The sequence below is a fragment of the Microtus oregoni genome, unplaced genomic scaffold (assembly GCF_018167655.1).
Source record: "Microtus oregoni isolate MIOR12 unplaced genomic scaffold, Mior012 000015F_ref0000493, whole genome shotgun sequence".
Lineage (NCBI taxonomy): Eukaryota > Metazoa > Chordata > Mammalia > Rodentia > Cricetidae > Microtus > Microtus oregoni.
The window spans coordinates 48,476,435-48,502,972 of record NW_024543074.1 but is presented as its reverse complement, the minus strand read 5'-3'; the positions used below and the strand labels follow the sequence as shown (position 1 = coordinate 48,502,972).

General features: G+C 36.9%; 1 protein-coding gene across 6 annotated transcripts in view; it reads right to left on the bottom strand.

The window, feature by feature from the left end:
* Positions 1-1,781: 1,781 nt before the first annotated feature.
* Cnot6 (CCR4-NOT transcription complex subunit 6) overlaps positions 1,782-26,538 on the bottom strand; it is a 50,122-nt gene continuing 25,365 nt past the window's right edge. For 3 of the 6 annotated variants that reach the window (XM_041664147.1, XM_041664150.1, XM_041664149.1), the window contains exons 3-12: positions 18,772-18,958; positions 16,604-16,689; positions 15,227-15,331; positions 15,066-15,134; positions 13,470-13,627; positions 12,555-12,709; positions 11,701-11,855; positions 10,367-10,597; positions 8,597-8,799; positions 4,080-6,037 (exon numbers count right to left, since the gene is read on the bottom strand). In XM_041664147.1, the coding sequence (XP_041520081.1) occupies positions 5,825-6,037; positions 8,597-8,799; positions 10,367-10,597; positions 11,701-11,855; positions 12,555-12,709; positions 13,470-13,627; positions 15,066-15,134; positions 15,227-15,331; positions 16,604-16,689; positions 18,772-18,958 (1,562 nt within the window). In that variant the 3' untranslated portion in view covers positions 4,080-5,824. Of the gene's footprint in view, positions 3,785-4,079; positions 6,038-8,596; positions 8,800-10,366; positions 10,598-11,700; positions 11,856-12,554; positions 12,710-13,469; positions 13,628-15,065; positions 15,135-15,226; positions 15,332-16,603; positions 16,690-18,771; positions 18,959-26,538 lie in introns of those variants that run through there. The other 3 variants (XR_005975621.1, XM_041664152.1, XM_041664151.1) reach the window with 3 other exon arrangements.

Below are 26,538 nucleotides of genomic sequence, written 5' to 3'. Positions count from 1 at the left end.
GAGCTAATCCCTTGCAGAACAAAGTATATTTAAAATTCTTGGATTTCTTCGATCTTTAAAGGGCTGCTCTACTTCGTTGGTCTGATTTTCTGTGAATGCGTAGTGTGGACATTTACTCATCATCGCAATGAACCATACTGAAGCTAGCTGTTAGTCACTAGTCTCATTGCTTTCATCTCTCCTCCACAGAACTGCTTACAGCAATGTTTCCAGAATATTTACGTCTGGCAACAGTACTCCCCACTCAAACCTTCATGTGGCTCCTTACACCACTCATAGGATGTTCAAACTTCCAAAGATGCCACCACGTCCTAGATACTTTGCTAGTTTACTCCATGAGCTTGGGCCACATCATATGCCAACTCCACCCATTATGACCATTGACAGTCCATAAAGGTTTTTTAATATAACTTCTGTTGTTCTCTGGGAAATAAGTTCTCAGTCCTTTAAGATATAGCCACAAGTTCACCTCTTGACCCATATAGGCAGTTGCTCCTTGGTGTATGTGTGGCATTTACTGCAACAGGTTATAAGGACCAACAAAGTAGAGACTGTACCTGTAAATCTATTTCCACACTAGGTATAACACCTGCAGTTCAAAATGAGCATTCATTGATGCAACGAAAAATGGCTTAACCCCCATCATTCATCAAGATGTATCAGTAACACGGAGTCCTCCCCACTCTTCTTACTGAGTCTAACTCTGCCCACAGGCTGGAGAACAGTGGCAGTAAGAGCTGTTGAAGTCCGCATCCGGTCACAGTTGTCAGAAAAAGCAGTTTGTCCAGACAGGTCCAAAATCAACTTAATAGCTATGGGATAGATTACAGAATGATTTAAGCGTGCAGCTCAAAACAAATGAGAACACTGACATCTCGTTCACGTGATTACAAGTGCTGAAGAGCCTGGAGACAGCATTCTGACATCATCATTACCCAGCAGTCTCCCCACTTCCTAGGTACAAACAGACCTACAGGTTATACTCATTCGGAGTTCTTAGAACCTGATTTGGGACAAATGTTCAAACAAACAAACAAAAAACCCACCACTCTCTAGTAAGAACTGTCTTTTGCAACACATATTCTCTAATATGTGTTAGGTTAAACTTGGAGTGTTTGAGAACACTTTACCCCGTCGCTCTAGAGGAAGTCAGAGGTAGATCACAGGATATCTAAAGAAAGCCTCTGCAGTATTTCTAACAGCTCATCTTAAAGTCAATTTAAATCGGAATCTGGGATATACATTAACACTGCTACCTAAAAGTTGAAAACGTTATATTTTCAGCTCATATTTTAGATAACTGTTTCCTATATCACTAGATAGAATTTATAAAGTATACTTAACTTTGACATTTATTTGTTTTTAGCTGTAAGTGCATTTAGCAAATATTAGACATCAGATTTATGTGGCATGTGCTTACTCTAAGAACCTAAGATTGTTCTCTCTGCAGTCTTCTGATTTTAAACATTTTTTTCCAGCATGTACATAAAGCTTATAAAACATGTCCTTCCTCTTTTTGAAGAAAGAAGACTGGAACCCATCATCCTCCTGCCTCGGCCTCCTAAGAATGGAAATAGAACTGTGTAAATTCTGAAAAGGAAATCAATGTTTTGGTTTTAGACTATAAGCCCACATATGAAAATGTGGGCTTATTAAAGGTTATACACACCTTCTATGAAATTTAGAGATGTAACATAAGACCTTTAATAATTATCATAACCCCAACCCAATGTCTGCTACTATATTTAAAACCATTTATTTAAAATATATGTCAACGCCCTTCCATAACACGAGCCCGTTTTTACATCATGAGGTGCATGGTAACAAGAACCCTAAATGCCAAAGGACCATTCACAACCTAGACAGGAAACAACTTTGGCGAAGATGAGCACTACACAGCCACTGAGGAAAGGTGTCCACACTGTTTGCTGCACCATGCCCTGTCCCTACTCAATCCTCCCCTGCCCCAGAGGACTCTGAACTGTAATGTGTGGTCTCCTGGTGAACATCTGCTTTGAAGCCTCAGTGCTACAGCTGTACAAATTACACTTTTAAAATATTTGAAACAGATATTGAATTTATTGGTTGGCTATGAGTAGGAAAATACATCGGTAAGGAAAAGAGACCCTGTATATAAATATAATACTAGCTAGTTACAATTTGACCAAGAAGATTCCACTGAAAAGAACAGTAAAAGCCCTTGTTACCACCAGTCTATATGGTGTAAATTCAGCTTTTCATCACCCTTATCGAAGAGCTGCCTAGGCGGATGTGACATTCTTGAGCTTAGTGCAGACAGTGTGCTGGGTTTTGTGACACGAATGGTAAACAAGAGTTAGTCCAGTGCATTACACAATAGCAGGTACTGTGAATAAAGACTACTCTATTTTAGACTCTACATCAACATACCAGTTTTTAAGGTTTATGTAACCAAAAGGAACAAAGTGAACATCTTAAAATACTGCTTATGGTCAGAGGACACTTGCTTATGTCTTCTGAACTCTCTGCAACACCTGTACTGGATACTGTGACTGACCATCTCCTGTAATTGTCTTGCCTGGGTTGATTTTGTCCTATGACATAACCACCAAACTTAAAAGTCATGAAGGAAATGAGTTCTGTAGTTTAAACAGTGAAAAACTGAAACTAAACCATGAATGTTATTATTGGAAAATGGGATCTTAGAGGATTCAACTATAATTTAAAGACTTAGAAGTGCATTCTACCCAATTTAATTATATCTTTAGGTTTCAAAGTGCTAATACAAAACAAGCTACCCTAGTTGTCACCAAATCCAAGTACAAAAAAACCAAATTTCTTAGAGATGTTCTTCTGTGTTCTGGGATTATTAAAGTTGCAATCAGCAATTTACTTCTACAGTTTCAATTTATACTATGCCATAAATTAATTTCAATGAACATTATTTAAATTCTCAAAGCATAAATAATTACCACCAATACTGTAAACTGTGCTTCAAAGATTTACAAGAATTTGAGTGCCTCCAATCTTCTCATCTTTAGAATAGGAAACATATTCCAAACATTGTGTAAAACACTCCTAAGATGTATTTATCAGCAAGAACACTGAAATTACATTATAGCAAAACATTACATATATTTATTACAGAATTTTTAAAAAATAATCTACATTATGAAAACAGACTAGTTTTATGCATTTTAAGGAATATAGGTTCTTGGAAATTATTCTGGACACAAAGCATTTAAAACATAAAACCTTGTGTAACAAAAGTATCAGTATATTTTGGTGTGAACATTTATTCTCTATAGATTCAGAATAGTTTTCTTTTGAAAGTTATATTTGTAAATCTACACTCTCGGTCAACTTATCACTATCTAAACAAGGTGGAGATGTCCAAACTGACCCACAGAATGCAGTATGCCCAAGAGGCAAAACAAGCACTTCAAGACATAATAGGCAATTATATCTTACTATGCTGCCCCCCAAATGCAAATATATTGTAGACAGTAATGAATACAGATGAAACTTTTTGTATAAAGCTCAAACCTTTAGCATCTAACAAGTGCATTCTAGTTCCAGCATCCATGGAAAGAATACATCTTTCACTAACAAATGCAAAAATGAGTAAGTGCTCCTCTCGGCTCCTCCCACCACACACTCTCTGGACCTGTGATTCTCTAAGCAGGTCACAGGGAAAGTGGCTTCCTCAGTGTCATCAGTCCAGCCATCTCTAGTTCATCCTCACTGGAAACTGTCATGGTGTGCACTACCAACACAGTGTTTATGAAAATCAAGTCAACACATCCTATGTTCACACGAGAGGGGGGGGGGGAGGGAGAGGGAGAGGGAGAGGAGAGAGGGAGAGGGAGAGAGGGAGAGAGGGAGAGAGAGAGAGAGAGAGGGAGAGAGGGAGAGAGAGAGAGAGAATAAAAAGCCATTAGAAGTATGCACTGGTTCTATACCAGTGTTGATTACAAACTAGATGTGTTTGGTGCCAGCACAACTTGAACAAAGAGAAAACCCACAACAAACAAACAAACTCACCATCATAATTAAGATTAAACAAAACAAAAAACCTTAAAGGAAAGGTCCAAGGCAGATTCAAGATCAAGACCTTTTACAGAATTTCTTAAAAAGAAAAAATTCATTTATTTAAACAGTATGTAATTTTATTTCCTCTTAAAAACAGCATAAGCAATTAAATGTTTTCTCATAAAATTTTGAGTCATCCAAAATGGCTCAGTCTCTGTATAAAACTGTTACTACTCAACAGTTCATTTTAGTGCCACACGGCGTCCTTCTGCTCCACTGCCTGCAGTTGAAACAAAAGCAGCCAGACAAGTTCCCTCTGAATTCATTTGATTTTGAGAGAACCAATGACTGAGAACAGAACATATACAAGTTAACTTTGTAAAGTTAAAGGTGACTTTAATTTCTAATCTACTAATGGCACTATGGGCAAAATATAGGGTACAGTATAACTTTCATCTTGGTTGACATATTATAATTCCTTAGTCACTTTAAAAATGATCCGAACAATTGTCTTAGGGAACCTGTTTTGAAAATGCATCTAATTTATACTGCTTCATAAACAGAAAATTATTCTTTTAAAAAAGGAATGATTTTTAAAAACATAAGAAAATAAGGAATACACATGATAGTGGTACTCTGGGTGCAATGGCACCAAGAAGCAGTGCTTAGGTCTGTGAGCAAAGACCCAGGACCCAAGAACATGTTCCAGAATGTGCTATCCAACGCTTCACAACGAGGAAAAGCCACAGCTAATACAAAAGCATTTTCATAAAAGTCTCACAAATGTTAGTTTTTAAAAAATATAAAAGATGCACAGATTTTCTCTGCATGCACAGGCAGTGCTTGGTGAGAACAAATTTAGGCAGGCACAGTGGAGACAGAACAGAACATGTCTCAGGAAGAACTTAGAAGCTGTACCTAAACAGCTGTAAATTTTTAACTTAAAAAGTTAAAGATTTAAAAATACCAAAATGTACATATGTCAACTATCTTATTCAGTCCATAAATGCCTACAGATCAGCTTTATCTGTCCTGGTAGAAAGTTTCCATAGAAATTCAGGAATTCATACATAAGTTGCCTCTGGTCCAAGAAAATATCCCAAGGTCTAAGGAAACTTACATTTAAAGAGTAATGTTCTCAATTTAAAAATAAAGTAGTACAAAAGGGCTAACAAAACCCCAACAGTGCAAATCACTGCAGAGAAAGTCTGTTGCAACTTTGTTACCAGCTGGCTTTCAGAACATAGGACACAGCTTAAAAAAAAAAAAAACAAAAACAAAAACAAAAAACACCCCTTAGCTTACAATTGTTTTCATTTTTTTTTTAAGTACAAAATTTCATAAATCATGTCTTCTGTGGATCATATACAATCATAAAGACTAAATTCAAACTATCATTTTACAAACAAGTCTGAAAAAAAGAGGAGTACAGTCTGGAAGAGTGGTCTCGGGTGTGACTACTGGCCTCAGACAACAGTGCTGTGATTTCTGTGCAAATAGCACACTGCTCACAAATCTTCCTATTTCAAGGCATGACAATATACATTGGAGAGAAGAAACAGGAAAATTACTGGTAACAAATTAAAAGATAGGTGTAAACACACCAGTCCCTGTCTAGCAGTATATAAAGCATACTGGGCTCAGAATTTGTCTGTTGCTAGCACCTGGCTTTCATACTATATCCTTTATCAAATAATCAGACTGAAAATTCAAATGATCATTGAGAAAAATCCCTATTGGCCATACCTCACTCCTCTATATTCAGATTTTCATGAGTTTACAAGTAAATCTGAGGTCCTCTGAAAGTACTTGACTACCTCCTGCCAGGAAGGTGAATGCCATTAACTTGGGGCAGGAAAGGCAGTAAGAGCTCTAATTGTGCAAAAAGTGAGAAGTGGTCGGAGGGAATAAGTGGATGTGGGCAGCCGCTGATATTATTTTCAACTAGCCAATGGTGGTCCAGAGGTCCCAGGATGGCCAAAGTATTCAGCTGAGGTTTAGAATAGAAGATGTAGTCAATTATACCCTGAAAAACAACAATAAAAATGGTTAAGGCCTAAGCATGAAAACACGAAAATCACAAGTTTTTTCAAAGACATATCCTTAGAAGTCATATTTGGTAAACAAAAAACAACTTGCTAGCTTGAAGAAACAGCAGTATGTGCAAGCCCCAGCACCACACAAAAACCAGAAAACAGCCAGGCACTTGTGGCACATGCCTTTAATCCCAGCACTCGGGAGGCAGGTGGATCTCTGTGAGTTTGAGGCCAACCTGGTCTATAAGAGCTAGTTCCAGGACAGCTCCAAAGTTGCGGAGAAATCATGCCTCGAAAAACGAAAAATAAATAATCAACAGAAAACAAACCTGTCAAAGTCAAACTCAGCAGAATCAACCCAGCTGCAGCAGGCTTTTTCAGACTGTCAGCCCCCAAATCACAACACAGTTATGAGTGCTTGCCCTTAACTTATGTTCCTTTCTAGCTAGCTCTTATAACTTAACCTAACCTGTTTCTCTTTATACTTTGCCTTGGAACTTTTTACTTCTTTCATTCTGTATGCTCTATTTTCCTGCTTCCTCCATGTCTGGCTGGCCCCTGGCCATCTCCTACTTTTTCTCCCTCTCACTCCTTCTCTCCCAAGTCTAGATTCCCCCTCCTATTTATTCTCTATGCCAGCCCTGCCTATCCCTCCTCTGTCTAGTTATTTGTTGTTCTGCTTTTTATTAGACCAATCAGGTGCCTTAGGCAGGCAAGGTGAAACAGCAACACATCTTTTCATAATTAAACAAATGTAACATAAACAAATGCAACATATCTTTACAGTGTTAAAACAAATATTCTGCAATATAAACAAATATAACACATTTTTACATAGTTAAATATTCTACCCCACAACAACCAGTCCTGTCAATAAGCTCTTTCCTAACAACCTACACATATATTCATGTTCTTCTTGTCACCTGGCTAACTCCTTATCAATCATCAAACCCTCCTAAGTCCTGCAGTCACTGCTCTCTTTCCTTGCTAACACCCACACTAAGGTGTTAAGAACATACTCACCTATATGGCTGAGAATGACTATATATAACCTTATTAAACGTCCTCATAAAGGTGTTAAAAGGTTTGGTCCCCCAAGTAGTACTACTGAGAGATGCCAAGAACCTTTAGGAGGTAGAACCTTCTGGGAAGTCCTTAGGTCACCAGAAGCACATTTCTAAAGAAGATTTTGGAAGCCCAGGCTCTCCTCTTTCTTTTTGCTCTGTCAAATGCTCCCACTATGATAATCTGTCCTAGTACAGAGGCCCACAGCTATAGCACAACTTGATCATATACAAGAACCTTTAAAAATGAGAGCCAAAAACAAACAAACAAGATAATCAAGATAATCACCACAAGCATTATGTTACACTAGTGAAGCTATCTGATATGAGGTATGCTTTTTAAAGCTAAGTGTGGTGATGTATACCTGTAATGCCATCACTTAGGAGGCTAAGAAGACTAAGAATTTGAGCAAGCGTGGGTTATGTGGCATGACCGTCTCAAACAAAAAATAAGATGTCTTTCCCATTTGATCAAAGCTGCACAAGTGCAGGGCTATGTCTGTTTTGCACATCTTCAGAAGTGCAGGGTACATCTAGCACACAGGAATCGATCTGCTGATTTGGGAGTCTCTCCTCCATTAACTTCACCCCCCTTTCTCATGTGTTCTTGCCTAAGACACTAAAGCATATGCAAGTGTCTATCTTTGCATCAGCAACAGAAATGGGGGAAAACAATTTCTTCTCTACGTTGGTCACTACCCTTATCTTCCTAGTAATCAATATGCCTAAGAATCTAAATTATTATAAGTACAAAAATGACAGTCATTGAGAAAAGGTGGCTGCAAGCTGTTAACTGTGTAAGACAGCACATAACATACTTTGAAAACCAGGGCTAGGAACAAGCTTAGAAGAACACTTGCCTAGTAAACACAGACCTTGGATTCAATTCCCAGCACAACACACACACACACACACACACACACAAACCCTACAACTACAGGGCTGGCAAGATGGCTCAGTGGGTAAAGGCATTTGTCACCAAGCATGACAACCTATGTCCAATCCCCAGGGGCCCACCCACATGATAGAAGGGGAGAACTGACTCCTCCAAGCTGCCCTTAAGACTAACACAAGCACTGTGGCAACATTAAGCACCCACATAAACACAAAGTAAGTACTGTTTAACAGTGGCTAAGATGAACCTCATTTTGGCATAAAAATAAGTTTCAGTTAAGGTGTAACAGAGATAGCAAACTAGACACTATAGTATCCAGCTTTTAGTAGCCAGTATTTAAGAAATAAACACCAGGATAAAGAATAACCAAGGACTGCTTAGCTGTCATATTTCACCCAACTTCTCACTATGGAAACCATTTGACTAACACCAATCACGTGGTTGCCTATGGAAGAGCAACGACATCTTCTGTTAGTAAGTTAAGGCTGCTCAGTTCCGGTCAGAACATACACTGGTGTTTATGACTTTAGAAGTTATAAGACTTGCTGATAAAAATAAGGTTTTGAAAGCTTATCAATAACAAGACATACCTTGAAATCAAATGTGTAATTCGTGTAAGGCATCAGGCCATTCTCATAGGCACTCTTTAGCTTGAAACCATGAGTGATCCTTCCATTGGTCATACCATTCTTCCCGTTACAGCTGAAGTTTGTGAGACTTTCATTGTACCTCAGTTCCTTAAAGTCTTTATGATTGGTCTCTACTCCACCAGTGCTCAAATACTCTACAACACCTAAACAAACAGAAATGCACTTGTATTTGTCAAGCATACTGCAGCAAACAAAACATAATTCTAAAAGAGCATTTAACAGTTAAAAAAGCCACACAAATTCCTATTCTCTAAGATGTTTTTCTTAATTAGTCATAATTTGCTCAAGTTCATTTTTATGTAATTACAGTACCCAAAAATTTAAATTTTGGTTTGTTTAAAACTATCTGATAAATAGATGTGTCCTCCCAAATCCTTCAATGGTTTTATATAAAGGTTGCCTGGAATATGACTGCTGAACTCTAGGTTATTTCCACTTTTAAGAAAAGAGTTAAAGACAACATCACCATCAAAATAGTGTGCAGGATTCTTCATATCCTAAATTATCTACAGAGTTACGCAACTCTTTTGGGTTTTATGTGTTATCATACTACCAAACTATGGAACAGAATGCCACCAAGTGAGAAAGCAACTTAACTATTTTCATAAATTCTCAATCATAAAGTAGGCTCTACAAACATTATTATTACATTACTTAGCAAGATGGGACATTTCCCCACAATGCTATCAGAAATCTTCCCCCATCTCCAATACTTTGCAGCTAGAGGGTAGAATAGCATATGGAGAAGTTGTCAGAGAATCCTCAGCTGTTCAGCAGCAGTGATCCCCAGACAGCTTGATGACATGGGGCTAAAGAATTAGCAATCTCAGGGACTTTTTGCTGCCCTTGAAAACAAATTTTAAGTTTCTTCTTCAAGGCTCTATTTATTGAGATAGCAATAATATAGTATCAAATTCGACTATCAACATGATGGTGTACAGTCATACAGAAAGGCAAGTCTAAAAGCATTGTGTGATAAGAATACAATCAAAGAGCTGGAATACAGATGGGATGTCTAGTTTGCTATTGACAGGGCTCTGGTTTATTCTCTGTACTATCTATAGAAAAGCATTTAAGATCAATCAGGCTTTCCAAATCTACTTTTGTCTACTTCATGACAAAAATCAAGAGCATTACTTTTGATAAAAGGTCCTAATTTCTACCTCAGATGTACTTTGTACTTTTTATGAAAGTTATAAGAAACAAAATTTGGGATTCTGTAACATACTTTAGGTCAAATTTAACTGTGATATTATTTTACCATAGGCTGGAATCCAAAAGAAGTTATCTTAACAACTTTTTAGCATCTGGATTATAAATGTCTTTGGGTAAATTTAAAACAAAACAGAGAAAAAAAAATGCCTATCATTAGCCCCCCAAGTTTCTATGCTCTTCCCTCTTCGCATCTTATTTTAAAAAAATTGTAAAACCCATCACTGATGCCACTACAAAATGAATTTTCCTTTAGACTAAATTCTGAATTATCAAAAGAACACATTACAGGGCTGGTGCAGATTCTTGTGGTGATTACCTGAGCTCTATCTTCTGAACTCATGTAAGGAGAGAATCAATTCCCCTTTAATTGTTCTTTGACCCGCATGCAAACCTTGACATGTTCAGTATACATGCACTTATACTAAGTGTTTTATAAAACACAGAAAAACTTCAGTTAAAAAGTACCGATTTCATATAAAATATTACTTTTCTTACCAGAGTCTGGCAAAGAATTCAGATCTGCACATAACACAAGTGGAATAGTTCCACATTCTCCCAATACACTGGATTTGAGGTTCCGAGAGGCTTTATCAATAATATTCTTCACTTCTGAGAGGAACATCATAGTTTGTACCAACTTCACATCTGAGTATTCAGGGTCCCAATGCATATGAGCATTAGCCACAAGAATAAGTTGTTTTTCTGTTCCCAGATGTGGTTTTCCAGCTATAGTAGATTTAAAAACAAACAAACAAACAGAAAAATCTGCATTGGTCTATAGTTTCTTGCAGCATCTGAAAGCAAGTGAAATTTCTCAAAAGAATCTAAAATGTATCTAGTGATTTCCTACCCAATCAATGAATCCCAAGAATTCTATCTCTAAATCTATTTGATATATCCAGCAGTAAAGACTACTTGGACAGAGACAGTCCATGAGGTATTTCTAGACATCCTAAAACAAATCTCTCAGATTTGAACCTAAATTCTCTTAGATATATACGTTTTAGCAGTTACTAATTCTTTGGCTTTTGGGGTTTTTGTTTTGTTAAGATTTGTGCAAGTACTAGCACTGGCACACAATTCCGTGTCACTAGGTTTTATCTTTTATTTTTATCTTTACAATAATATCCCACATTCCACAACAAGTGATGGAAGTTCCAGTTCTCAGCATCCAAGTCACTATACACATACTCATAATTTTTAAAAAGTAGTCGCCTTCCTCAAATTCAAGACCTTAACATAATTAGTATAAATCAGTCACGGGGAGACTGACATTAAAAAGTTAGCTTTACCAAACACCCTTGCTGACAAGAAACCATGAAGCATATGGAATTCTGATCCCTGAACAGTTATTTCAATTACTATTTACCTCCATAATCTCACAAATATCTTTTTACCTTTATGCCTTTTCAAGGCAATAATTTTTCTGGCAATGACTTTTCATCTTTACCTTTGAACTAAAGAAAAAGATGTATGATATTTTAGAAAAGAAAAATACTCACTGACTTTCTTTACGTGTTAGATCAGACCATTAAATATATATAGTGAGATTTTGGTTTGAGGATATCTTATCAGAACTACTAAACTGGGGGACTGGAGAGATGGCTCAGCGGTTAAGAGCACTGCCTGCTCTTCCAAAGGTCCTGAGTTCAGTTCCCAGCAACCACATGGTGGCTCACAACCATCTGTAATGAGATCTGGTGCCCTCTTCTGGCCTGTAGACAGAATACTGTATACATAATAAATAAATAAATCTTAAAAAAAAAAAGAACTAATAAATTGGTAGGGATGGGGCTGTCAATTTGACAGGAAGTGAAACAATCACTCACATGACATCTCAATTAATTCCTTTCGAAGTTCTAGCAGTACAGCAACTCCAATGTTATCTTTCGTCATGACTCTGTTCAGCATAGCTTCAGACCCTTCTGAATTCGCCATTGCTAGTTGGTTAAATTCAACAGTGTGTTTCTGAACCAAAGTAAATCTGAAATGAAGCACAAATATGTGATTGGGAATGCGAGACATTAGTTCCAAGGGAAATGTCTTCCAAACTTCATTACCAAATAAAGACACTTCAGTCATACTGTAGGAAATCCTCCATAGTACCAAGCTCCCTAAATTCATTTAAAGTTGTTTCTAGTCTAACTTGGCTTGTTTCTTTTGTGGTACTGAGCATCAAGCCCAGGGTCTTGTACATGTTAGGCAAATTCTCTACCACTAATGTATATCCACTGACCCTAAACACTGATGTATATCGCCAGGCCTTAAAGTTGTTTTTAATCTGTTCCTGATAAAAACAAAACCTGGAAATACCTTTACAACATAATATAGTATAGTCAGTCATCCTTACCATTAGTGCTGGAATATTTCATTTCATAATTTTTAAACAATTATCTTCCAAAGCATAGGTTTCCGAGAGGGAATTTTACTTACATATATTTCAATTAGCAGTTGGAAGTAAAGCCCTAGTAAACAACCCTAAACAATAACAGTACTTTCAGTATCCCCTCCAAAACAAGTTATTTCAAACAAAAAGACCATTTAAACTTTAAATATTTGTGTTTTCTTAAATAATATAGCACTTCATTCTCTTATTTGCTAAGTAACTGAGATATCCTTGGTCTTACCCTGCAAATATTGAAGACACTACCTTTAAAAAAAACAAAAAGTTAGATAGACTTACTTTTCTGTCTTGAAGAATATTGCACAGCCATCAACATGCTTTCTTTCTTGTTCCGACATCGTCCTAGCTCTAGACTTAGGACTGAAGAATCCATTATAGCCACGTTCTTTCAGTTCTACCAGAAAAAAACTGTAATACTGTTCTGTTTCAACCTCCTGAAAAATCATAACCAGCAAAGTTACTTCAAGGACAAAAATATGTCCTATACATTAACCCATGTGTACAGTCTGAAATATCTTTTTCAAAAGATCACAATATACTAAAGAACAGAACATTTTCAAAATATAATTGGTCTAAAACCAATCAGAAGACTTTATTGCATCAGATGCCAATGCCAGTTCGTTGTAGTTTAGGAGTAAAGTCAAAGACATATAGATTTGTCTTAGAACTGATGGAACAAGAACCATAGAAGAAGGAATTACAGTTGTCACATATTTTAATTCTAGACCCATTGAAGAAAAACAAATAGATTCAAACTGTATAAGTTATTATGAGAGTTGGGTTAAAAAAAAAAAACCCACATTACTATGCAGACAGTCCAATCTTTTTCCACTTCACCCTAACATTTCTAGTAACAGTGCTGGTAAAACAAGAATATGTCCAGAAAAGCCACAATTTTAGTAACTTAGCCACCCAAATCAAATGCAGTATACAGGGACACTGGAGGAAAAGAGGAAAGTTACTGTCAATTTTTAAAACCTAGTTAAACCTGTTTTGCTTTATCTGACAGCACAGGGTTGCAAAGCAAGAGTTACTGTTCTCAGAATTCTCCTAAACCAGAAAAGCCTAAAATTTTAAGAGCCACTGAAGCTAAGATTTCAAATATATTAGCATAATATATTCTAGTATAATTGTTTCTTGTTTTGTCCTGGTTTGAAGGGTCACACAACTTAAAGAGTCTTTTGCATGACTTACCTGAAGACTGATAATATCAGCATTGCAGCTCAAGATTTCTTGAATAATGGCCTTTTTCCTGTAGTCCCAGTTTAACGCCCATGATGGACAGTAGCCGTATAACTGCCGGGTCGCATATTTATCACAAAGAACATTATAGCACATGACAGAAAACAAGGCTGTAGGAAAGATAACTGATTCACACACGGCAGAAAAAGACCAATAACCAAAATTACTTCAGCAATAGTCCTCACTATATTTAGTCTGATTTCAACCACTCAACCTATAGTTACCAAAAAGCTATTATTCTATGCCAGCTGAGGCGAAAGAAAGAAAAATAAGTAATGGAAGTACAAATAAACAAACCAATTAGGATACAATGTGCTTGTATCTACAGAAGCTAAGACAGGTTCTTGAGTCTTAATTCGATATACCAAGACTCCTTATTTCCTCTATGCCACTAACTGTTAATGTAGGATGTGGAAACTTGACAAGCAGTTTCCATAACAGGCTGCCAACTTTCTTTTTCTGACAGAGCAACTACAGACTAACTTGAAGATGGACTGTGAGTTTGGCTCCAGAACACTAAAATAGTAAGTACTCAACAAAGCAAATCACACATATTTTTGGGTTCCTGGGGCACAAAAAAGTTTTTCATTATAATCTATAGAACAGCACTGTCTTAAACACAGACTAAGATATATATTTTTTGCCGGAAAAAAAAATTATTGTCTGAGCTACAGAAAAAAAGGCGCAATGGTAGATTTTATTGACATGGGGTTGCAATAAAAACCCACAACACATTTTAATTATCTATGAAGCAAAATAATGCAAAGCAACATTAAACAAGATAGCCTGTGTTTATCCATGCAGAAGCAAATCCTGTTAAAAAATACCTTGAGAATTAAACTATTTTTATAAAACTTATGTTGAAATATACCAGAGGCATTAATTTAATGTTTTTCCTCTCAAGTAAGAAAACTATCTTAGACTTTAATAATATAAAATACCTTTAGAACACATCAACACATGGAACCCTCCCGTGGGAAAAGATTTCAGCAAACCTGATGTGATAGAGGTCAAGTGCTCAACAGTGTCAGTACTGACATTCTGTGTGGCTAGGAGGGACTGACTAGATCAGATGATGCAGGGTATTTAGCTGTGTCCCTGGCTTCAATCTCTAGGTTCCAGCAATATTTCTCCCACTTTAAACAATCAGAATTATCAAAATTGATACATGTTCCCCAGAGATAAAACTGCTCCCAGCTAACCTGGCGGTGGTGGCACACGCCTTTAATCCAATCCCAGCACCTGGGAGGCAGAGACAGATGGATCTTTGTGAGTTCACTCTAGCCTGGTCTACAGAATGAGTTCCAGGACAGGTTCCAAATCTACACAGAAAAATCCTGTCTCAACACCCCACCCCCATAAAAAACTGTTCTTGGCTGAGAAGCAATGTATTACAGAATTAAATCTTTACCATTATTTCCCAAACTAAATCAACCTAAAACCACACTGCCTTCAATGCTGTTAAAAATCTAAAGTATTCCAACAATACTTGCAGATTTATCAAGACCTGGTGACATTAATAGTTAAAAAGAAAATAGAGCTACCAACCCGTTGGTCTTGTTCTGTCTGGTTCTTGTAACATGATCCACGATCTTGGAGGTGGTTGTTCTGTTGAAACTGGGTATATATATATATAAAAATAATAATAATAATTAAGTGATATTCTTACATGTCTTCCTAATAAAAAGTCTAAACAAACGGTCACTTACTTCTTTTTGCAGTACCTGACAAATTATCGAGCAAGTAGTTCAGTAGCCTTCTTGTTCCATCTGGCTCCAGACAGAGGTTCAATATATCTTGGGTAAGTGGATTTCCTGGGGCAATTTTAAGTAGGTAAATTAAAATAATACAATGTTTCAAACTTAAAAAAATTTAGCAAAATAATCACCTAATGCCACAAAAAAGTATAATATTATAACACTGTTACATTATAGTTGCTAAAAACTTAATAAATAAAAATATCACTTTTGAAATTTTCATATAAAAAATTTCGCTGTTTTTTAAGTTTCCTTTTTTTTTAAAGATTTGTTTTATGCATATGGGTGTTTTGCCTGGATTTATATCTGTGCATCACTGGCATGCCTATGACTTTTGAGGCCAGAAGAGGGGAACTGGATCACCTGAAACTGGAGTTACAAATGGCTGTGAACCATGTGGGTGCTGGAAATTGAACCAGGGTCCTCTGGAAGACTCTCAACCACTGAGTCATCTCTCCAGCCTCAAAATTTGCAGTTTTACAGGAATGCTCAAAAAGATGATTAATGGGTTAATGTTAATATGGAAGTACTCTGTATCAGCTCTAAACTGGAAGGGCATAAAACAGCAGCTTTCTCTGGCAAGAAATGGATTTGAACCACTTGCAAAACTAATGGCTGCTAAAAATTATATATGTAAGTATATATTTTTATTTTATATTTACTTCCTAAATAGTTCTTATGATATACCACAGGGACTTATAAGAATATAACCTGATTCTGTACCTAACTTTTAGAAATATGAATTTAACTCTTTATCCAAAGGCCTTCCTTTAGGAGACAGCCGACTGTCCACACCTGCCCAGACTGGTAAAGAACCAATTACATCATAAAACATGCCCATTTGTCTTCACACTGTAAAAATGTGACTTTAACTCCTGGCTACGGAACTTTACAATGGTTCCTGCATTATTTGTGCCCTCTTTCCCATTTCCAACACTAATTAAGTACCCATAAATCAACTTCTTTTTAAAAAAGAAACCCTCAAAAGCCTAATTTTTAATACCAGGACTAAATCAAAAATTTCTATTTACTGAGGAAAGTTTTTCTTTATGGAAAGCTGCACTCTGATTTGAACATGAGAAAAAGCTATCTATGACATGATCAGAAAGCATGGTGTAAGTCATGTATCATCAAGACAAGAAAGCAGAGAGGCTGAGAGCAGAAGAGATCACAAAGACACAGATGGCCTGGGGTTGGAAGTCACAAGTCACAGGAACAAAGAACTGCAGCATAGTTAAAGCAATAGAGCAGAGTAACAACACTGCCTGCCAAAGATTCAAATAAGCTTTTTGAAGAAAAAAAAAATGTAAGGAAAAAATAAAATCCTACCTTTCAGGCTTAAAGTCTGTAACTGAAACAGTTTTCCCAGCTCAAAAGGTAGAACTCGTAACTGGTTGTAATTTAAATGGAGCTCCCTGTTGATCAAAAATTTCCAGGAAGTCAGAAGACATGTTAATTTTAACCTTGACAGCTAAAATCAACAATGTTATTTCTAGGAAAGTATGTACCTAAGAGTGACAAAGTTTTATACATTATATTCCATTATCTAGCCTTGGCCTTCCTATGTAGTTAAACAACAACAACAACAGCAACAAAACTGCCACAGATCAAACCTTTGGTAATATATAGGGGGAAAAATAAATACAGAAAGTATGATACAAGCTTCAATTTTTAAAAGTTGTTAAATTCATGGATATATCAGACTACTCTCAACTGAAGTACTTACCTCATAATAGGCACATGGTTTGCTCCACTACATGTGCTTAAGAAAGCAGAAAGGATGAAACAGCCCAAGAGGCAGATCTCAAAGGTACATGTGAGGGTACTTCCAGAGAGGTTGAACTGAGGAGGACCCAGCCTCATTTGGGTAGTACCACCAAAGCGGGCTAGGACTGTCCCAACTTCACCTCCTGATGGTGGAAGCAATGTGATCAGCTGCTGGGCATTTCTGCTACCATGTCCTTTCTACCATGATGGACTCTATCTCCTCAAACCAAGAGTCAAATGAAAAAGCTTCTCCTTGAAGCTATTTTTTGGGTATTTGGTCACAACAAGGAAAGTGGTTCATACGCAGCTACCATGAGGACTGTTTAAACGAGCTTAATGATGGCTCCAAGTTAAGTTTATGTTTAGTAGCTCTCCAGATTTACAAAATTTTCAGTTTAAAAGTAAAATTTATATAAACAAAAGACTAGTTCCTGCACGAAGTTTTACTAACCAGATTTTAGAAGAATGATTTCTACTATTCTTGTTTCTTTACAAATCTTGGTTGCTTCTGAGAAAACTGAACAAGAAAAATAAAATCTGTTTTGTTTCCAAGGATTAAAAATAGTCTAGTAAATACTCAATAACTAAGCCAAGAAAATTGTTAAAAGGCTAGTGTAAGAGCAATAAAGACAAAAAAAAAATCCATAAAAATATCCATTCTTCAAACTAGAAGCCAGGGAAACCACTGTGCAAGAGTAGGTACACTGGGTTTGGCTTTGTATTTATGTTGATCTTATCTACCTTCAAGGGTTTAAAAAAAAAAAAAAACAACGAACAAATGCACACTCAGCAATTATCATTTGCTGAAACATTAAAACTGGATGGAGTTAGTTATGTTTACTCATCACTGACAACATCCTAACTTCTGCCTAAGAAGCCTGTTCAAGACCACATAATGTTTAAATGCCTAAGGACCATGCCATGAGCGCAACAACTGACTCTAGCTTGGTTCATGCCAGGGCTTTCCTACTACAGGCAACAGGTTCTGAGGACCAGTGTTATTAAGGATCCTTGCGTGGCATCAACTGCTAGCCATAAGCCAAGTACAGCACAGTGCTTTATAGTGTTTAAAATTTTTTGGTTCAGACCAATGACTCACTGTAATGAATACTTTGTGGGTGAGGCTGACTGAACAAAAGGGAATACTGCATGACACACCACAGATCCTGATGCCACTGGGAGGAATAAAGAGGTGCTGGAAAGACAGAGGAGGGAGATGAGGCGGGGATGCTACAGGGTGAGGGGTGGATAAGGAGAGACTGGGGGTGAGCAGGACTGGAATGTATGATGTCAAATTCCCAAAGAATCAAAAAAGAGTTATGTCTAAGAGTCTTTTTTGGGGGAGGGAGGTTTCAAAAATAAAATACATAACAAAACAGCAATAAAAAACTAAGCAATGTCAGGAAGTAGTGGTGCATTCCTTTAATCCCAGCACTGGGAAGGCAGAGGCAGGTGGATCTCTGAGTTTGAGGCTAGCCTGGTCTACAGAGCAAGAACAACCAGAGAAACCCTGTCTCCGATAAAAAAAATTAACAGCAACATCATCAAAACCAAGCAAGGGACCTATTTAATTTTTATTATGAGACATTCAATTCTTACTAAAATATTTCATCAAAAGATACAGTTATGATGCCCCCTTTATTTAAATATAAAATGGCTTTATTTCCTAACAAGATATATGGCTGCCTTTCTTTTGGGGGACCTAAATGTCCAAAACTGAGTCTGCATACCTGAGTGATACCATGTTTCCGAGTTCCGCCGGTAAACTCTGGATTTGGTTATGGGACAGGTCCAGATATAGCAGATTGTGAAGCTTGGCAATGTCTGAAGGAATACAGGACAGGGAATTGTCACTCAGATGCAAAGCTGTCAAGTGAGTTAGTGACCACAAAGATGAGCTTAAGCTTCTTACTTTTCCTGCAAGACAGAAAAAAAGAAGAAAGGATTAAATAAATAGCTATCTCCAAAATTTGGCCCATGTATTAAATAAAAATCAGACATTTTGATTAGGTACTTACTTTTTAAAAAAGTTTGAGAAAACTTAACAAGGAAAATTTTAATCTATTTTAGAACAATTTACTGAATGCACTGAACAATTTAATTTGCAGAAGAAAACTAAAAATTTAAACTTTTAAAGTGAAGTGTCAATACTTGAAAGTACCTTTATTTTAAGAGCACACTGCAAAAAAATTTATCCTTTAAATAACCTCAGATATGATAAACAAAACATCAATAATTCATAGCAATGCTAAAATGCTAAATCTAGAATTTGTATACTATAAAATATAGGACAAAATCAAGTACTAATGCCTGAAAAACTGTTCATTCTATACACCAGAAAATAGGAATTCTGCTTTCTATTTACATTAGAAAAGTAAAACACATAGAAAAAAAGAATATTTGCAAATCATAAATCTGATAAGTCATTTATATTCTTAAAACTCAAGAGAGGCTGGAGAGCTGGCTCAATGGGTAAAAGCACTTAGGCAAGTATAAGGGCCTGAGTTCCAATTCCCAGAATTTACATTAAATACCAGACAGTGTGAGCATCTATAATCCCAGAGTCCTCAGGAAGATGGGAGGCAGAGAAAAGACAATCCAGAGAAGCGCTTAGAAACTTGTAGTCCTGGCAGCAAATGCAGAAAACAAACAAACAAAATACAGGGACCCTGTCTTAAACAAGGCTGAATGGTGGGTACACCAAGGTTGTCCTGATTTCCATACAGCATAGCAGCACTTGTGCATCTGTATTTACATACAAATGAATGCACACTCATGCACACACAATTTAAAAAATAAAAAAAAAATGAGTACAACTAGAGTAGTAGTTTGCCTTTAATCCCAGCACTTGGGAGGTGGAGGCAAAAAGCTCACAAGCCTGACACCAGCTTGGGCTATATACACAGTGAGATCTCAAAAACACTCAATGTAATACATATTTCTTCAAAAAAATACACAAAGGGCCAACAACCACATAAAAAGATATTTAATATCATTATCTATAAGGGAAATGGAAATGTAGCCCACCCAAATCAAAACGATGAACTATTTCAAACCCACTTGGATCAATATACTCAGAGGCAATAAGCAGAAAAAACTCAAACCTTATTTATGTGCTGCTAGTGAAAACATAAAATGGCCCAGGTACTTATCAGCATGGCAGTTCCTTAAAAAGTTCAATATGGAATTAATATACAAGCAGGCAGGTATTTTCTCAGTATTTTCTCATATGTGCACATAAATGACTACAGAAGGCTGGGCGGTGGTGGTGCATGCCTTTAATCCCAAAACTCAGGAGATGGAGGCAGGAGGATCTCTGAGTTTGAGGTCAGCCTGGTCTATAGAGCAAGTTCCAGGACAGGTTCCAAAGCTACACAAAGAAATCCTGTCTCGAAAAACAAAACAAACAACAACAACAAAAATAATTACAGAAGAATGTTTAAAGACTCAAAAGTGCAAACAATCCAGATAACTGACTTGATAATTATTTAAATAAAATATGGTATGCTCATTGCCATACAATATTATTTGCAAAACAAATATATGCTAGAACAAGGACCAACTTGTTAAAATACTTGTTAAAGGGAAAGAGCTGGAGATGAAATATCATCTATCGTATGAATGCCCTTACACGAAATGTCCAGACAGTAAAAACCCACTAAAAGGGAAGAGAAACACTTCTTGGAAAGGATGCTAAGGGGAAATGGAAAACAAAAACAAACAAACAAACAAAAAAACCCACGAATGCTAGTAAATACGGCATTCTGAAACTGAGATAAACACTGCATAAATCTATAACTATACAAAAATTCACCAAAGCTTCACTTTAGGTTGATGAACTATATGATGTATGAATTGTATTTCAAGCTGTTATAAGAAAAGAGAAAGAGGACCACGAGGGGTGTACCCACCCACTGAGACAGGGGAGCTGATCTACTGGGAGCTCACCAAGGCCAGCTGGACTGTGACCGAAAAAGCATGGGATAAAACCGGACTCTCTGAACATGGCGAACAATGAGGGCTGAAAAGAAGCCAAGGACAATGGCACGGGGTTTTGATCCTACTTAATGTGCTGGCTTTGTGGGAGCCTAGCCAGTTTGGATGTTCACCTTCCTAGATAAGGACGGAGGGGGGAGGACCTAGGACTTACCACAGGGCAGGGAACCCGGACTGCTCTTTGGACTGGAGAGGGAGGGGGAGAGGAGTGGAGGGAGGGGGGAAAGGGTGGGAGGAAGGGGAGGGAAATGGGAGGCTGGGAGGAGGTGGTCAGGAATACCTCGGAAAAATGCTTCATTGAGTATTCATTAAACCAAAAAAAAAAAAGAAAAGAAAAGAAAAGAGAAAGAGAGACAAAAAAAATGTTACTTATGCAAAGAGGACTATTAAACCAGTGTGATAGTTAATCTTGACGGTCAATCTGATGGAACTCAGAATCACCATGGAAACAAATCTCTGGACATGTCTCTGAAGGATTTATCTAGATTAGGTTAGCTGAGGTGGGAGTGGGTGGTACGATTCTATGCTTAAGGTTTCAGACTGGGAAAAAAAAATTGGGCTGAGCACCAGCATTTACAACATTCACCTCTGCTTCTTGCCTGTCTCCTGCTCCGGACACTATATGCTCCCAATCATAGACTGTATTTCCTGAAACTAAGAGCCAAAAACCCTCCCTTCCCGTAGGTTGCATTTGTCAGGTATTTTGAACTAGCAATGAGACATGTAACTAATACACCAACAGACACAAAAGTTCAGCAAATTCAAACATGGAGACTAGCAAGAAGGGGAAGCTGGGAAAAAGGAAAGAGAGACAGAAGGGAGAATATGAATGAAAATGCCTTCATGGAAGTCCTTCACTATGGAAAGTGAATCTATATCACTGAAAATAAATGAAAGTTAATTATCAAGATTTCTCTAGCCAGATAAATTATTTCTAACAACAAAAAAATTGCAGAAAAAGAAAACTATATGAACACACACAGTAACCAAAATAAACAAAATATTTATTTTATATATTATTATTTATATTATTATATAGGGCTTAAAATAAATAAAAGGCAGTCATATGGGGAAAATTACATTTAAAAAAGAACAAAGATAAAATGTCAGTAGATGTCTAGTTATAAAAAATGACTGGAGCACAGTCTTTAACGTTCTGGGGGAAAGATCCTGCCAATGCAGTGTAAGTAAAAATTTCCAAATGAAGGCAAGTTTTTTTGTTAGAGGGAAGCTGAAAGAATTTATTGACAGTAGCTGTATAAGGTAGAAAATTCTTTAGGTAGTATAAAAACAGTATTACCAGATGGAAATTTATTAGAAATACAAGCTATACAGCTCTACTTCTGAGACTTTCAGATTTGGAATTATTGGCATATAGATATTACCAGTGAAATTCCTAATCTAATAATCTGAAATGTTCTAAAATCTGAGATTTTAAAACATGGATATTAAGTATTAGATCTCAGGTCCTTCAGATTAGGAATGTTTATATCTGTAGTAAATATAACATACAAACTTTTAAAAATATTTTAAATTTCTCTATAACACAACTGACTAGCTGGGCAGTGTTAAGTTGGGAGTGTGGACCCAGCCCCTGGCCTGGGAGTTGCACTGCTCTGGACTCCAAATCCCAGCATGCCAGGTCCTGACCCCTCCTCTGGGGAGTGGGGGGTCAGGACGGTTCCCACAGGGTATTTAAAAGAGCTCTCAGAGGAGAAACAAGTTGTTTTTGGGTCTGCATGGGCTCCCGGCTGTCCTGTCTCCCCACCATGCACTTGGCCATCCGAGAGCGTTATTCTTAATAAAACAATGGGATTTTGATTTGGTTTGATTTGACCTAATTGGATTTCTTGTGCTGGCGGTGTTGCCCTTTTCTTATAATTTTTACTTATCAGGCAGGAGTGGCACACTTGGGAGACAGAGTCAGGTGGATCTCTGAATTCGAGGTCAGCCTGATCTACAAAAAAGTTTCAGGACAGCCGGAGCTGTTACACAGAGAAACCCTGTCTCAAAAAACTAAAACCAACCAACCAAACAACCAAACAATTGACTAATGTCAGGAGTGATGGTACATGCCTACAATACTGTCCTTTGGGAAGTGAAGGCAGAAGGATTAGGCACAAGTGTTAGGTATTCACGATCATCCTTAGTGTATTAAGTTCAAGGTCAGTCTGGCTACACACAACACTATCTCAAAACAAACAAACATGGCCTATTTTAAAGTAAAACTAATAGAAACTACAAGATTTAGGGCAGACGAATATAACAAAAGAATAAAGATGAGAAAGTGAAGTGTGAGGTTCTAACACAACACAGAAAGTGGCATACGATAATGTACACTAAAATAAGTCAAACATTCATACATCCATTTATTTCAGAGAGGTAAGAAAAACAAAAATAAAACAGAATGGGGTCATTAAAAACTAGTAAGATGGTGAGTTCAAGATCTAACAGTCACACGAAAATGTCTAAATAGACCCCAATAACATGTACTATTTACCAGTTTTAAATACATAGGGACAAGAGTACAAAAATAATCTAATACAGTGAGAAGAAAGCTGGAGTAGCTGTGCTGCTGCTAACAAACAAAGGAACCAAACGACTAAATCCTACCATAATAAAGCCAACTTAATCAGGAATACAGACTCCTAGGTTATTTGTGGAACTTGTAAGAAAGTTGTGAAAACACTTTGGCAAAACCAGGTAAGACTGTGAAGAGAAAGAGAAATCCAATCAAGAGATTTCAGAACTCTCCTCTCAATTAAAAAGACAAAAATGATACGGACCATGCTACAGTTCAACTAACCTAACTTCACTGATTTAAAAGACCACACAACAGCAGCAAAAGACAACTTACGTCAAGTGTAGATGGGATGTTTACTATAAAGAGATTACAATAAAAAATGTTTTCTGTCAAAATCATGTTGGGATTAAATTTAGAAATTGGTACAGATGCCTAGAAAATGCTAGAAATTACCTCACTGGTCAGAACAATTAAAAGACTAACTGGAAACTATTCTATATAGAAAGAAAAGAAACATAAGTTTCAAATCAATGAAGGAATGGATTTGGCTTCTGTATTAATAAACTAGAAAAGAAGAATTTTAATCCAAACCTGAAATAGTAAGAGAACAGATTAAACCAATGAACCAACAGCTGGTGCTTTTGACAAGTGAAAAAATACACACACACACACACACCTCTAGCCAGAAACCAATATGAGTCTAAGACCAGCACACACAATGGTGAGACCCTGCCTTCAAAACAAACAAATCACATTCTGTTGGGGATAAAGTCCACAAGCCTCTGAGTTCAATCTCCAGCACCATGTGGAAAAAAGGAAAGAAATGGGTCATGAAATGAAATCCCAGAAGTCTATAGTGGCTTTAACAATCATTTCCAAAACCAGGAAAACCATTTAGCTGTCCAAGCAGGAACTGAATGTTGTTAAGTGCTCCAAACAAGCACTGGAATGCTAACAGTGAGCACTTACACAGCTTTGAATACTAAATGAATATATATATCTGATATACAATGCCAGCAGGACATGACGTATGTTCAGTTCACCACATTCTATTCTCATGAACAGGCTGATGTTGTTATGAGAAAAATTTATGAAAGTTTATAGTCTCTTCTCAACCTCTCTCTCTCACACTCTCCAGCCATGCCATTCTTTCACCTATTCTCTTTTGATCTCAGCCTTCTCAGTCTCTGTAACAATAGTTCTCAACCCGTGAATTGTGACCCCCTTAGGGGTCAAATGACCCTTTCAGAGTCGCCTGAGACCACAGAAAAAACTAGGCATTTACATTACGATTCATAACAATAGCAAAATTATAGTTATGATGTAGCAACACAAATAATTTTATGGTTGGGGGTCACCACAACATGAGGAACTGTATTAAAGGGTCACAGGAATAGGAAAGTTGAGAGCCACTGCTCCAGACTCTGACAATATAAAACAACTTTGAACTGTTTATAAATTACCTAGCCTGTGGCATATTTTAAAAGGACTAAGACAATAAAGAACTTAAAAATACTCTTTTCAAAAGAAGTGCAAAATTTAAACAAACACTTCAGCAAAAAGGACAAAGAGATGGCAGATAAGTCATACTGAAATATGTTCAACAAGCAATAATTTAAAAAACACAGATTAAAGTCACAATAAGATGGTGTGGGAGGTCCTTCAGTCTATGTGTTGCTTTTATTGGTTAATGAATAAAGAAACTGGCTTGGCCTATAGCAAGGTAGAAGGTAGAGTCAGAGAGAAGTCATGTAACCTGCCAGAGACAGACACTGGGAACGTTAGCTGGTAAGCTACCCATAGCCACGTTGTGATACACAGATTAAGAGAAATAGGTTAAATTAATATGCAAGAGTTAAGCCAGTAAGAAGCTAGAGCTAATGGGCCAACTGTATTTAATTAATACAGTTTCTGTGTGATTATTTTGGGTCTAAGTGGCTGGGAACAAATTAGCATCCTCCTTATTACAATAAGATAGCATTACATGTAAGGACAGCTAAGTCCAAAACACTCACTATATGCCACTGTGCTAATGATGCTGATCGGACATCTAGTAAAACAAAACTAAATGAAAAGGAAACCAAAGGAAAGGGAGGAAAAAAGGAAACAAACCTGCTTCTAAACAGTCTCAAGAGTTTCAGAAGTTTAAAAATACACTACCATTTGACTACAGATATTTAACCCAGAGAAATAAAAGCTATGCCCACACCAACAGGACCATTTGCAGTGGCCTAATTTGTAATGATGAAGCACTATAAATAATAGTCCCTCTAAATCCAACAGGTTAATGGATAAACAAATGCTGCCATACTGTGCAACAGAATACTACTCCATAAGAAAGAAAGAAAGAAAGAAAGAAAGAAAGAAAGACGAACCCCAAATTAAGTATGAGTAAGTAGAGAAAGAACAAGTCAAAAAAAAAAAAAAAAAAAGAACACACTGGAAGTGAGGATTCACCTCAGTTGGCAGAGTGCCTGCCGGGCATACATGCAGTCCTGGGTTTGATTACCAGTGCTAACATATACCAGGTATATAGTATGTATGCATGTGGCTGGTCCCAGAAATGAAAGACACAGGAACAGAAAGATAAAAAAATTTAAAGTCATCCTTGACTACATATCAAGTTCAAGAACAGCCAAGGCTACAAGAAAACATGCCTACCAGAAAAATAAAAACAAAAACCATCTTGGTGTCATTTACATAAATTCTATAAAACACAAATCTAGTATAGAAATGAGAGAAGAGATGCAAAATTGACAGAGAAACGAAGGATCACAGATTCTCAGGAATGATAGATACACTCACTAAAAAGCATACCTACAGGTCAGAATACACCACATTATTACAATATATACATGTTGATTTAAAAAACTTATTTTTAATTGTGTGTATGTAAGTGGGACTCTGTGCTGCGCAGGTATGCAATCCCAAGGAATTGCAGTTACAGTTATTTTTGAACCACCTGATGAGGGTGCTA